At 41.4% G+C, this 12,756-nt stretch overlaps 1 protein-coding gene across 5 annotated transcripts in view; it reads right to left on the reverse strand.

Moving 5' to 3' along the window:
- Positions 1 to 524: 524 nt before the first annotated feature.
- The window catches only part of ZFYVE27 (zinc finger FYVE-type containing 27), a 291,267-nt gene continuing 279,035 nt past the window's right edge, over positions 525 to 12,756 (reverse strand). For all 5 annotated transcript variants that reach the window (XM_085606361.1, XM_085606351.1, XM_085606358.1 and 2 more), the window contains one exon: positions 525 to 2,043. In XM_085606361.1, the coding sequence (XP_085462487.1) occupies positions 1,973 to 2,043 (71 nt within the window). In that variant the 3' untranslated portion in view covers positions 525 to 1,972. The remainder of the gene's footprint in view (positions 2,044 to 12,756) is intronic.

Here is a 12,756-nt window from a genome sequence, read left to right on the forward strand (position 1 = left end):
GGGTCAGGATAAGGTATGTGAGAATTGCAAGCAGGTCCCACACATGTAAAAACTTTCAAGTTCGGGGGGCTCTTTACAGAACAATTGGAGACAGTTACCCAGCCTGGAAACACATACAAATGTACTCTTGGCAAAAGCAGGATTATGTGCAGAATGGAGGAGCCATCACTGCCAAATGTAACAGGGGAGCTGGAAAAAAGTACCTGTAGGGAAAGAAAAACATCCTAATGCACATTCAAAGCAAATTTTGGTATGCAAAAATAAAGTCCTGGTTCGCATTCTGCATGCTTACATTTTTCCCAAATGAGTACTTTTGGAAAACTAGAGTAAGATTTGCCATGAGTACTGCTGGAAATTGTGGTGAAATACATACAGGTTTGTAACTTTCTCTAAATGCAGGAGTTATCTTCAGAAGCAAATTTTTGACTTTGGTATCCGCCCTTTGAAAATCAGGCTGTACAACTGTACTTGTAATTTTAGATACACTTGAATCTCAAACACAAACAAAAGCAAGTAGACACATCCCAATAATAAGTTATCTTTATTTAATATAATTTTGTGAATATATATTTTCCATTTAAAACCTCAAACCTTCATTTATTAAAACATCAAACATGATGAATGTAAAATCAAAGAAACAACCAGTCTTCACAAACTGTGTGCTTCAATGCCACAATAAGAATTGCTTAATCCCACTGTCTTTAACCTTAGGCACATAACTAGCCATGATACATTTTCCTGAAACCCGATGATGACACTGTGTAGTGATTAGTTTATCACCTAACTGAAGCGCTGTGATTTTGTTATAAGTCACTCTATGCAAGCCTTAGGGGAATGAAATTAAAGTTGCTGCAAAGCTCCTTTGAAAACTCTGAAAAGTGACTACTTCAGGAGTAAGCCATAAAATATGCTAAGATAACAGGCAACTAAATAAAAATCACCCAAATGTTCACAACCACCGCCTATACAGTATAAATCAAATCTCTAGACTTGCTGGAGTGGATCTTATGGACAGATAGCTGGTAGCTAATTAGTGCTTGGAAATTAACATAAACTTTCAGTGAACTGCATAGATATTCCAAAATGTTGCAAGCTCACCTTGATCATACTGAGATTATCATACATACATTGTTTTATAGCTTTATGTTTAGAGGGGCTGTACAATATTTGTCGAACTGTAAGTACATTGTGGATGAGCAGCATTTTTATATAGGTAAAAGAAAGACATCTTGGCCATTGCACACTTTCTTTAGCCTGTGCCTGACCAACACTGCAAATAACAATGATCTCTACGGAAATTATAAACATCAGCACAATGATTTCCTCTCATCATAACATATTCCTATGTTTCAACAGTACAGATTTCTTGTAAAAAGCCTGTTTTAAATATTTTGGTCGTATTTGACAAAATAACAGGGCTCTGAAAACTGAACTAACAAAACTACGTAACAGTATGTTTGGTCCTGAGCTGGACAAGATATGGAAGAAGCACCATAACAACAAAGTAAAACTTACCGCAGAATTCAATTTTAAGTCAACTCTTTAACATTGAAGATCTGCAGTGATAGATCCCTCAAGACGCAACAAACACCAAATGTAAGAGAAATATAAATAATATTGACAAACCACAATGAGCAGCTATGTATTTCATCGAAGGAGCCTTCTCGTGTCCATCAACGGCACTAAGGGACTTACATTTCCACGAGTTAAAAGGCTTTCAAATGCACGTTACTGATGGTAGATAAATTAGAAACCAAGGACACCGAATGTATAAAAGTCTGAGCGGATGAAAGGCTTTAAGAGTACATGAGAACTTTAGAAGATAAATCTAATTTTGTGATACTCTTGTTGCTCAAACAATGCCTCCATTGCATCCAATAGGACCTATGTTCTAGGGTGCCAAGAGGCGGTGACACATGGCAGGGGGTACACAACATCCAGTGCTGTCCTGCATAATAAGAGGATCAGATGGTCACTCTTTCTTGCTCAAAGTCTGATTGCATGGTGCACAAACAAAGACTGTTTCTCTCTGTGCATCGGGGGCTGAAAAAGAAAGGAAAATGTTTAATGTACTGACATCAAAAAATTGGAAAGTCAAGAATCCACAATTTGATAGTATTTATGATGTTCTGAGGAATCTCAAAAATCCCAGTAGTCATGGATCTATTTGCAAATTGGGGATTCCCATTAATATGCCTGCTCTATACTGACTCCAGTAGCTCTCCACAGATCCAACATACCCTGGAAACTTGACAGCAGATTAGTGCTATTGCACATCAGTTTTTTTCCCGCAATGCCCCTTCCGCAACACTCCCATGTTTTGGGAGGTTTTCCTTTCTCACCTTAGAAACACACTTACTCTAACATTTATTTTGAGTAGATTTGTGCATGCTACCATGGAAAAAGTGGCTATAGCTTAAATGTATGAATATCCACCTGTTAAGCCTTCGTGAGTCTGCCATGTTTTTTTGGCATCAGCAACCCAATGAAACTTGTTTGTTTCTGCTGCATTACAATAAAGGTCTGACTGTGAAAAATCTACTGCACTGGCAGAATTTCCCCACTGGGTAAAAGTGCTGACCAATAAACAGTTCCTATAGTTTTATTTGAGTAAGCAGCAAAAAAGCACATTAAGCATATGAGACAGTTAATGTCATTGCATTCAAAGAATTACGTAATGGGACTGACGATATAGCGCAAAGGGTAAGGAAAAAAGGCATAACTGCACATGAAGGGGGCTCTGGAAATTTTAGACTAGGTTGAATCCTAAAAGTGTGCAACTAAAACAAAGTAATCTATTTTAGCTACAAATGTGCATAAGGCTTGCCCAGAAAAAACAAATTACTTATCTGTACACTGTGGTTCTCCAGTATTGATATCTTTTATAGATTTGCATGCTTTAACCTTCCCCGTCATCATGGTGGGAGTCCCATGGTAACAGTAGTACAAGCAGTGCCAATACTTCAGGATTAGCAATCACATTGAAAACACTAGACCTTGTTAGCCAAATCACATTTTTTAATGCAACCAATCAGAGAAAAGGCCCAGAAGTTCTCCTCCCCTGCAGAGCCACCACACCTCAGATTTCGAGCACAAGTGCGATTAGGAAAAATAAGAGGTATAAAGAGTGGGCCGCCTTAACGGGGAGGAGGGAGGCTTGCATGTGACTCTATGAACGATATCAATACTGAAGAACTACAGTGTACAGGTAAGTAAGTTGTTTTTCTCCAGTGTTGTATCTTTCATAGATTCACATGTTTGAATCAGACCAGTAAGCGGTATCAAAGACAATATGGCGGTGGGTAAGGCAAACTACCCCGTCATGAGAAATCAAACATGAAAGAAGCAAAAAAACAACCTCGAGATTGACCTCACTTGCATGAATTTACCATAAAGTTGTGAAAAAACATTGGATAACATAATAGGTATATATGCATGTAAAAGTAACTATAAACATATAGTATATGAAAACAAAAGTTCTGTACCTCAATGAAATAGGAGACAATACTGCCTACCTAACAGCAGCAGACAGTCCACGTCACTGCCCTGCAAATGTCTAGCAACAAAATACCAGCAAATGAGGTTGAAGATGCAGCTACCTTTCTGGTAGAATGTGCTTTCACATTTGCAGTCAATGGTGTTCCTGCTTTTTCAAGTCAAAAGGTTATGGCTGCCCAACGAGCAATACTGACCTATGATAACACTTGACCTTTTCTTCGTGGACCGAATTAAATCAGTGGTTGATTTTATTTTCTAAAAGTCTTTGTTCCAAGTAGAAATTCAGGCACTGTCTGACATCCAGAGAGTGTAGGTATCTCTCTGCTACAGATGAAGGATTTCTGAAGAATGTTGTTAACACAATAGGATCATTCAGGTGAAACAAAGTTAGCTCTTTTGGATTTAATTTAGGATTAGTTCGTAATATGACTCTGTCATCCTGGAACTGAAATTATGGTTCATTAATTGTCAAGCCGCGAAGCTTACTTATCCTCCTAGCAGAAGGACCAATAAAAAAAAAAAAACTTTCCACAAAACACATTTTTTGTCTGCTTTATGAATAAGTTCGAAAGGACTTCTCTTGAGCTGAAACAAGGCTGTGTTCAGTTGCCATGCCACAGGTATAATTTTTAAAGGAGGGAAAACTCTAAAAAGACCTCTCAAACTCTTTAATTAGTTTGTTGGACCATAATGAGAGTTCCTCCTTTTGCCTCCGAAATCTGGAAATAGCTGACAGATGGACCTATACGGGAGAATGCGCTAGAACCGATTTTGCTAGATGGAGCAAATAAGGAAGCATCTGCCCTAGAGTAGAAGAATGTGGTTGCAGATTTTTAGAGATACACCAAGAACAAAATCTCTTCCATTTCGCTGTATACCTTTTACTTGTGGTGTCTGCACGAGAGTGCTGTAGAATTGACCTGCAATCTTCTGGCACCTTAAGTGACCCAAACTCATTGTCTAGAGGAGCCAATCTGACAAGCTGAGAGAACGTATCTATGAATGGACAACCTGACGCTCGTTCATGGAGAGAAGATTTTCCGTAGGCTTGAATTTAATATGCGGACACTCTGATAAGAGAAGTTCTGTGAACCAGTACTGCCTTGGCCACACTGAATCTATCAAAATGAGGTGGCATGGTTCCTGCTTCACTTTTCGAATGATCTTTGGAATCAGGGGAAATAGAGGGAAAGCGCAAGCAAGCATTTCTGTCCAAGCAGGCTGCAAAGCATTTATACAAAGCCTTCTCTGTGGAAACCTGCTTGCATACATCCTGCATTTCTTGTTCTGAAAGGTGGCAAAGAGATCCAGATTTGTGGTTACCCCATTGATGGAACACCTGCAATAACTGATGCTGATTCAGTTCCCATGCGTGGCACTGTTTTGCTGTTCTGCTAAGGGAATCCACCTTTTCGTTCTCTACTCCAGGAACATGTTCTATTCTAAGAAAAATGTTAAGCACAATCATGCATTCCCAAATTTGCTGAACCTGGGCGGACAAGACTTTGATCTCGTTCCTCCTTGCTTGGTTAGGTAAAACATAGTTGTGGTATTGTCTGCTCTTATCACTATTGAGTAATTGCGGGGTCTTGGAAGAAAAGACTGGAGGCCTAGGAAAACTGGGTTCAATTTCAGAAGATTGATGTGCAACTCTGCCTCTTGAGCAGACCATTTGCCATGAATTTCCAGGTCCAGCAAATGAGCTCTCCAGCCTTCCAGTGAAGCATCAGTTGTCATTATGATATGGGTCTGCACAGGAATGAACGATACGCCCTGAAATACATGGCCGTTTCTTTCCACTAAGTCATCGCTACCTTCATAGTTGGGGTTGTCGATATTGTATCTTCGAAGGTTGCCTGACAAAGAAACCCCTTCTGCGTCTAGTTGCTCTTGTAAAGATCTCATGGGAAGATGACAATTTGGTATCAACAGGATGCAAGATGACATCATTACCAACATTGACTAAAGTGAAGTCTTTACCTGTGAGGGAAGCTGTTATTATCTTTAGGCGCTGAATGCTTACGGCAGGTGGAGAAGCCTTGGATGCGGTTGCATCCAGAATTGCCCCCAAAAAAAACGCCGAACTGGATGGCGTTCGAGATTACTTTTCCCTGTTCAGTTTGAGACCTAGGGTTCTGAACAGCCGCAGACAGGCCCAAGTAGATCTTCTTGCTGTGGGGAATGTGGGACCCTTTATAAGCCAGTCGTCCAGGTTAGGGAACACCTAATGTCTGTTTCTTCTCAGAAAGGCTACCACTGCAGCCATGCAATTTGTGAAGACTCTAGTAGCCAAACGCAGCCCAGAAGGAAGTACTTTAAACTGGTAACGGCACCCTGACACCTAGAACCTTAGAAACATTTGATGCCTCACTTGTATGGTAATATGAAAGTGCCCATCTAGGAAATCCAGAGATGTCACTGTATTCACGAGTTGCAGAATCTCCTGTAAGGATAGCATCCTGAAAGGTTGTTTCTTTATGTATTTGTTTAAGAGCCTCAAATCCATCACCTGTCTCAGTTTTCTCTATATCTCCCTGTTGAGGGAAAAGTTGGAACAGAAACCCTTGTTGCAGTGACTTAACAGAATCTCCTCTATCACATCCTTGGAGAGAAGCACATTAATCTCCTGCTTCAGCAGAGACAGATGACAATGTGATGTTCTGTAAGGTAAAGAACGGGGAGGCTTTTGAACAAATTTAAGGGTGGGACTGTGCTGTATTACATCTATCATTTATCAGAAGAGATGCTCTTCCATTGATTGTAAAATCTGAAAAGGAGATTTCCAAATTGTAGTCGGTGTGGGATTAGGGTGACTGGTGCCCGCAAAGTATCATTGGCACCTAGAGACGTCCTGGGATTTTCTTCCAGCCGGGAGTCTATGTGTGGTTTGCCTAGCAGAAGATGAAGCTGCAGTCATATTATAATGCTTCCGAGAGGAATATTGTGAACAATATCCCTGCTGGGAATATGGCTGGTATCTGTTCTGTTGGTAAGGTACTCTAGACATAAACTGCCCGCTACCTCTGCCTCCCCAAAAGGGGGGAAAACATCACTGCTGTAATATGCCCAGAGAATGTGCGTGTCTGACATTATGGATTGTAGGGCACCATGTACATGCTTGCCAAAACAGATTCTCAACATCAAATGGCATGTCAAGTATTTTCGTTTGTACCTATGGTCGAAATAATGTGGCCTTCACCCAACTTTGCCAACGTGGGACAGCGGCTCCTGTCATCTGACAGAACGCGGTTGAGAAGATATGCATTGCAGCATCTATAATTTCAGAAGAGGCTCTCTCGCCAGCTTGAAGAATCTCCTTTGCTTTTTTCTTATCTTCTGCTAGATATTCCAGGATTGCAGATATGACAGACCACATGTACCAATCATATCTCCCTAATATGGCCAGTGAATTGGAAGTCGTGATTGAGGGTGCCACCATAGTGGAGAAGCGCTTACCAATGTCGTCTAACCATCTACCACCCTTATGCGGAGTGGCAGAGAAAGGAGTAGAAGGATTCTTAGATCGGTGTTGGGCTGCCAGCATAATGACTAAGTCAGGGCATGGATGACCAATTTGACATTTAGCTGGGTTGTTTTGCGCTTTATTCTTTTTATCCAACCTGGTGACCACAGCTGCCACTGAAGCTAGGGTCATCATTAGCTTTGATCCCTCTTCCCATATATACTCCACTATAGGGATGGATAGGACGGATTTGTGAGCCGAATCCTTAAAATAACATAGGAAACATTCAGTTTGTTTGACAGGAAGAGGCAAGTCAAATCTTGGATGCTCTTTCGAAGAGCTGATAAAAACCTCCAATATCTGCTGGTGGTGAATCTGCTGGCACGGTTAAAGGAAAAGCAAATAACAGATTCACATAATCATTGCATTCCTGATGATCACCTGCTGGTTGGGAAGGAATCTCCCCCTCCTCTGACTGTTCCTCTCATCACTGTCAATAAAGTCATCCCTTATAGTGATGAGAGGCATGATTCTTTTCTCCTTTCGCTGTTGTGTGCCCAAAGGAGTTTTAGGAAGGGATACTCATTCCGGAGCTTCTGAACGTACAGGAGTATGTTGCATCATAGCATGCGCCTTTTGAAATCTCATGTAGTAATCGTTGAGTATATGGCAAATCAGTTACCAGAGAAAAAGGAACTGTAATGGTGTCCTCATGCATACTATGCTGCTCCTCATAACGGTCATCATACGGATAATGCTCCTGAAAAGTGTCATAACTTTGAACAGCAGTTTGATGTTTGTTTTGAAAAGAAAAGTCTCAAACAAAGCATTTAGAAGTGTCCGGGGAAGCATCTCCTTCATCAGTGTCCTGGCATTTCTCATTTAACTGTGTTGGGCTATACGCTGTCCCATATGAACTCTCAGCACCTGACTAGTGAATCTCCAGATGTCGCACTGGGGGTAGAGGAGAGGACATTGTAGGATCCTGATGCATTAGCATTGGAAATCCTTCGTCTGAGAGGAAAATCATCTTCTTGATGTCAGTCGAAGGGATTGACGAGGACTACATCTAAGACAACAGCGGTTTTGTTGACAGGAGTGTCGTCGTTGGCTTGGATGAAACAGAGGGTGTCGATGAAGGTGCCGTCGATGGAGGAGCCGCTGAGGACTGTTTCATTGAGGATGTCGTCAATAGGTTCGTCGATGAGGAAGAGGTTGTCGTTCTAGTTGTCACAGATGCCGTTGACGTCACTGGCAGGTAACTGGAAACACCCATCGATTATTTCGTCATGACCGCTTCAGCCATTGACTGGATGATTTTTATGACGGATCCTTGAATCACATGGATTTTCTTAACTGAAGGTTCTTTATAAAGCATCGCAGGTACTGATGAGGAGGAAGTAAGAGCCTTTCTGTGAGAGAATGTAGGCTCAGCAGTTTCTTTACTCCCAGATCTCTCTGAACTGGAATCCCTGCTATGAGATCTTGCCCTCAGAGTCTCTCAGAGAAGGTTGAGCCCTCATTTTTGAGTTTCTTCCCTGATGAAGAATGACTCCTTAATTCACCCTCAGAATCTCAGTTGGAGTGAGCCTTTTTCTTCTGGAGCCAAAGGTTTTGGCTGAAAAGGTTCAACAGTGTTTTAACCCCTTTGGCATTTAGTGAGGGTATAAGCAATAAATGAATTCCTTGTGGGGATCTTTAGAGAATAGCCTTGGTTTCCCATAAGATTTACAGGGCCTGAACAGCATTTTTAAAGATTCCTCTGACAAGTTGGTAGCAGGGAAAAAAAGCCCAAAAGAATGTAACTTAGAGTTACTTGAACGTCAAAAGATGACTTTGAAATTAGGAAAGATCAATAGATGACAAAACACTGACTGAGCAGAGCTCAGGGAAAATCTCTTGCACACAATGTGCAGTAAGAATTCTGAGGTGTGTTGGCTCTGCAGGGGTAAGTGCTTCAGGGTCTCTACTCTGATTGGTTGAAGTTTGGCCGCATTAAAACAATGTGAATTGGCTAACAATGTGTAGTGCGTTAAGTCTATCTAATGGAATGTAGAACATGACTTACCTTGTCTCCTATCATCAGTTATGACATTTTTTTGGCGACGATTGTGAGAGTCACCAACACGAACCTTACTACGGAGGCCATTTTTTCAGGAACCCTGTGTACACGTTGAGATGCATGCAGATTCAGCAAGAATCTTTGAGTGAGTTTCATTACATTGGAATTTCTGTCTCCCATGAAAGCAGAAACAGGGCCGAAGATTTAATTAAGCAGGTTCAGTGGTGTGACGTCGGAGAAGGTCTCAGGATGTTGTGGGGTGGCTGGAACGTATGGCTGAAGTTGCGTTCCAGCGGCCGGGCCTGAAATATTCATGCAGCGCAATTGGAATTTCCGTCAATTAAGTGGCACCAGTGCTCCAGCATCTGATAGGTAGAATACGCCCAACAGATGACCCCGTCTATTATATCTTGTCTCTGTGGAGGAGCGCCGCTCTCCATTGCCTGTGTCTCAGGTTGTGGGGTGCTGCGTTCCATCACAGAGTTCTTGGGTTGCTGGGTGATGGAGCTGCCTCTGAGGCATTCTGAGAATGTATTAATTAAATAGATGTTGACAGTTGATGCAAACTTGTAGTTGGTGGAGCTGCTTTTCTAGACTCCACAACCATGTAGCTGTACAATAAATACTTCAACCTACCTTGTCTTCGTGATCTTCACTACAATTTGTTGGTGATGATCCTGCTACACGGACAAGCCTTCAGCGTACTGTTTCCAGATTGTATCCACAGTTTTCTTCTATGACTGATTTGCAAACCTTTCGTACAACCCATCTTTCCTTCGCTGCCTGGATTATTATCACCTTATCTTCCGACGGCGACTTGCTCCAGTACACGCAAGTAAATTTGCTGAATTTGGCTATTGAAGGTGAGAGTGTGACTGTTTGAGACTTCCGTGACGTTCCCAAACTCAACCTCTCCATTGATCCTCATCTGTGTTTGGGACTTTCGGTCATTCTGCTGCTCACAAACATCCACAGCTGTTGCACACGACTTTTGTAATCTCCCCTCTCGTTGGACTCCTGTTAGCCCCCTACCTTCTTTCCCGTGCTCCGTTGGAGTTTCCGGTTTTGGGAGTTTAAATATTACATACCCGTCCTTGTGCAAGCTACCCACTGTGGATGGTGGATATTTACTTTCCGCTTTGTAGTGCGTATTTCCCCAAGTTTAATTGTTTTATGCATGAGCAGCGCTGCTCGTTTCTAAGTGGATACGTGTAACCTAGCAACACACCATTCTGCGTGTCAGCGCCGACAAGCACGACCATTTTGTTTAACATTGCCACGCTGAACATTGTGTAACCTGGCAACAGTATTGTCAACGTATCTAGCGCATACTTTGCGTGTCAACGCCGACATGCTCGGCCATTTTACTTCAATCGTATCTTCGTCCTCATTATGTAACCTAGCAATGCATATTCAGTGTGTTTATTTTTCATACGCGCACAGTTTATTGTGGTTTCATGCACATTTGACAGTACATTTCTACTGAGTATTCTTGCACAACAGTCTTCAGCGTGTTTTCGCCGACACGCACGGCCTATTGTATTTGATTTTTTTTTAAATTCTCTACGGTCATAAAACATTTTTTTAATACTTGCTGCATTGTGGATCACGGTGATTCACACATCTTTTTTGGTGTGGTGTTTTCTCTCCATTTGCAATTGTGAAATTTGTAACATTATATATTTTTTTCTCTTCCAGATTTTTTTAAATTGTAGCAGTTTGCATTTATTTCTGACTCATTAATCTATAGCTTATTGTTTGCTTTTACATAATGTGTACTTTGCAATCTGTTACACCACCACCATCATTTTTGGACAATCCCGGGGAACCACCTGTGAGGTGTGAGGTTTGGTTTGATGCATTTGAGACTTATTTGGGGGCTATAGGAGCATCAAGATTTCGCGCTGAAAGGAATAAATGTTTACTATTACACTCTCTGGGATTTGAAGGGAGATCCATTTTTAAACACCTCCCTGATATACTAAGGACTAAGGGTGACAACATAGACGAGTATCAGGAAACCCTTATTAAGTTAAATAATAGATTTGACAAGGAACCAAGTCTTATGGTTCTTCGTCATAAATTTTTTAAGAGAAAGCAAAATGAAGGGGAAGATGTCGATGCTTACATTTCTGTATTAAGAAGACTAGCTGCAGTATGCCTATTTGAAGGATTCACTGATCAATTGGTTCGTGATCAATTTGTTTGTCAATGTAGGGAGAAGCAGATTAGACAACAGTTATTAGCAATGGGAAATCCCTCATTAGAGGAAACCATTAAAGTGGCTAAAAGTATAGAAATTTCTATTGTTTCTTCAAAGGAGCTTGAAGATAAACCTTCAGAGCCCATAGGTGCTGTTGGGGTTGGTAAACCTAAACAGAAGAATGTACATACTAATAACAGTATCACTGTCAAGAGTAAAGCTAGTAATTCCACTTCTAATAACAGCAGTACTTGTATGAGATGTGGAAATTATCCACATCCCAAGGGTGGGAGGTGTCCTGCTAGCAATGTTACGTGTAACTATTACAAAAAGATTGGACATTTTGATAAAGTGGGTTTAAAACTCAACAATTCTAAGAAATCTGTTGTTTGTACCATTGAATCTGAAGAGGATTCAGATACTTAATTTGTTTCTGTTGTTACAGACAATTTTGTGTGCGGTTGTGACTGTTGATCCTTCTAAGTGTGTAGACCCTATTGCTGAGGTGTGTGTTGGTGGAAAAGTACTTAAATTATTGGTTGATTCTGGGGCCAGGATCACCATGAAATTATTCGAAAAGACTTTGGGTAGAAGAATGTTAGAACCACCTGACCAGTTTCCTGTCTCTTTTGAAGGACGTCGTATTGAGCTACTAGGTTTCATCGAAGATGAAATGGAATTTAAGGGTAGAAAGATAAGAGGAAAAGTTTATGTTGCTGTTAAAGGGTTCAACATTCTTGGGTGGTTCCACCAGGGACTTTTTGGAATAATATTAAACCAGGTGCCACAGAACAGGTTGTACTTGCTAGTTGTGATGACAGTGGACAGAAATGGAAGAGATTTTCCTTCCGGTTTTTGTGAGAAGCTGGGCAAAATTCATGGATTCAAACATAAAAGTCAGAGTTCATGCATTGCTGGGTGATGGAGCTGCCTCTGGGGCGTTGTGAGAATGTATTAATTAAATAGATGTTGGCAGTTGATGCGAACTTGTACTTGGTGGAGCTGCTTTTCTAGACTCCACAACCGTGTAGCTGTACAATAAATACTTCAACTTACCTTGTTTTCATGATCTTCACTACAGTGTCTTAGTGAGTTAGCAGTCTAGTTGCCTTCCTCGTCTCTACGCCGTTGTGGGAAAGAGTCTCAGCTGGAAGCTGGAGGTCTGCACTTTGCTGTGTAAGTGGTCTAGTGGTCTTCTTTGTCGATGTGCCAATGTTCGAGGGGAAGAGACAGAGTTTGCTGTTCTTTGCAGAGGGAGGAGAAGCCGGCAAGTTATTCCTACGCTGATCTGCACAGCAGTAAGTTCACTCAGGGCTGATCTGCACAGCATGAATGCAGATAATCTGCACAATAGAGCGTCTTGTTCATTGTTCTGGTGGCAGGTTCATTCTGCGCTGATCTGCACAGCGTGAAGGTACCAGGGTGCAGTGACCGGTCCAGAGTACTACATAGTTACTGCAACACTGATCTGCACAGCGTATATTTCTTTATTGTTCCCGTGAAGGGGGTGTTTCAGCACTGATCTGCACA

The sequence above is a fragment of the Triturus cristatus genome, chromosome 1_2 (assembly GCF_964204655.1).
Source record: "Triturus cristatus chromosome 1_2, aTriCri1.1, whole genome shotgun sequence".
Taxonomy (NCBI): Eukaryota; Metazoa; Chordata; class Amphibia; order Caudata; family Salamandridae; genus Triturus; species Triturus cristatus.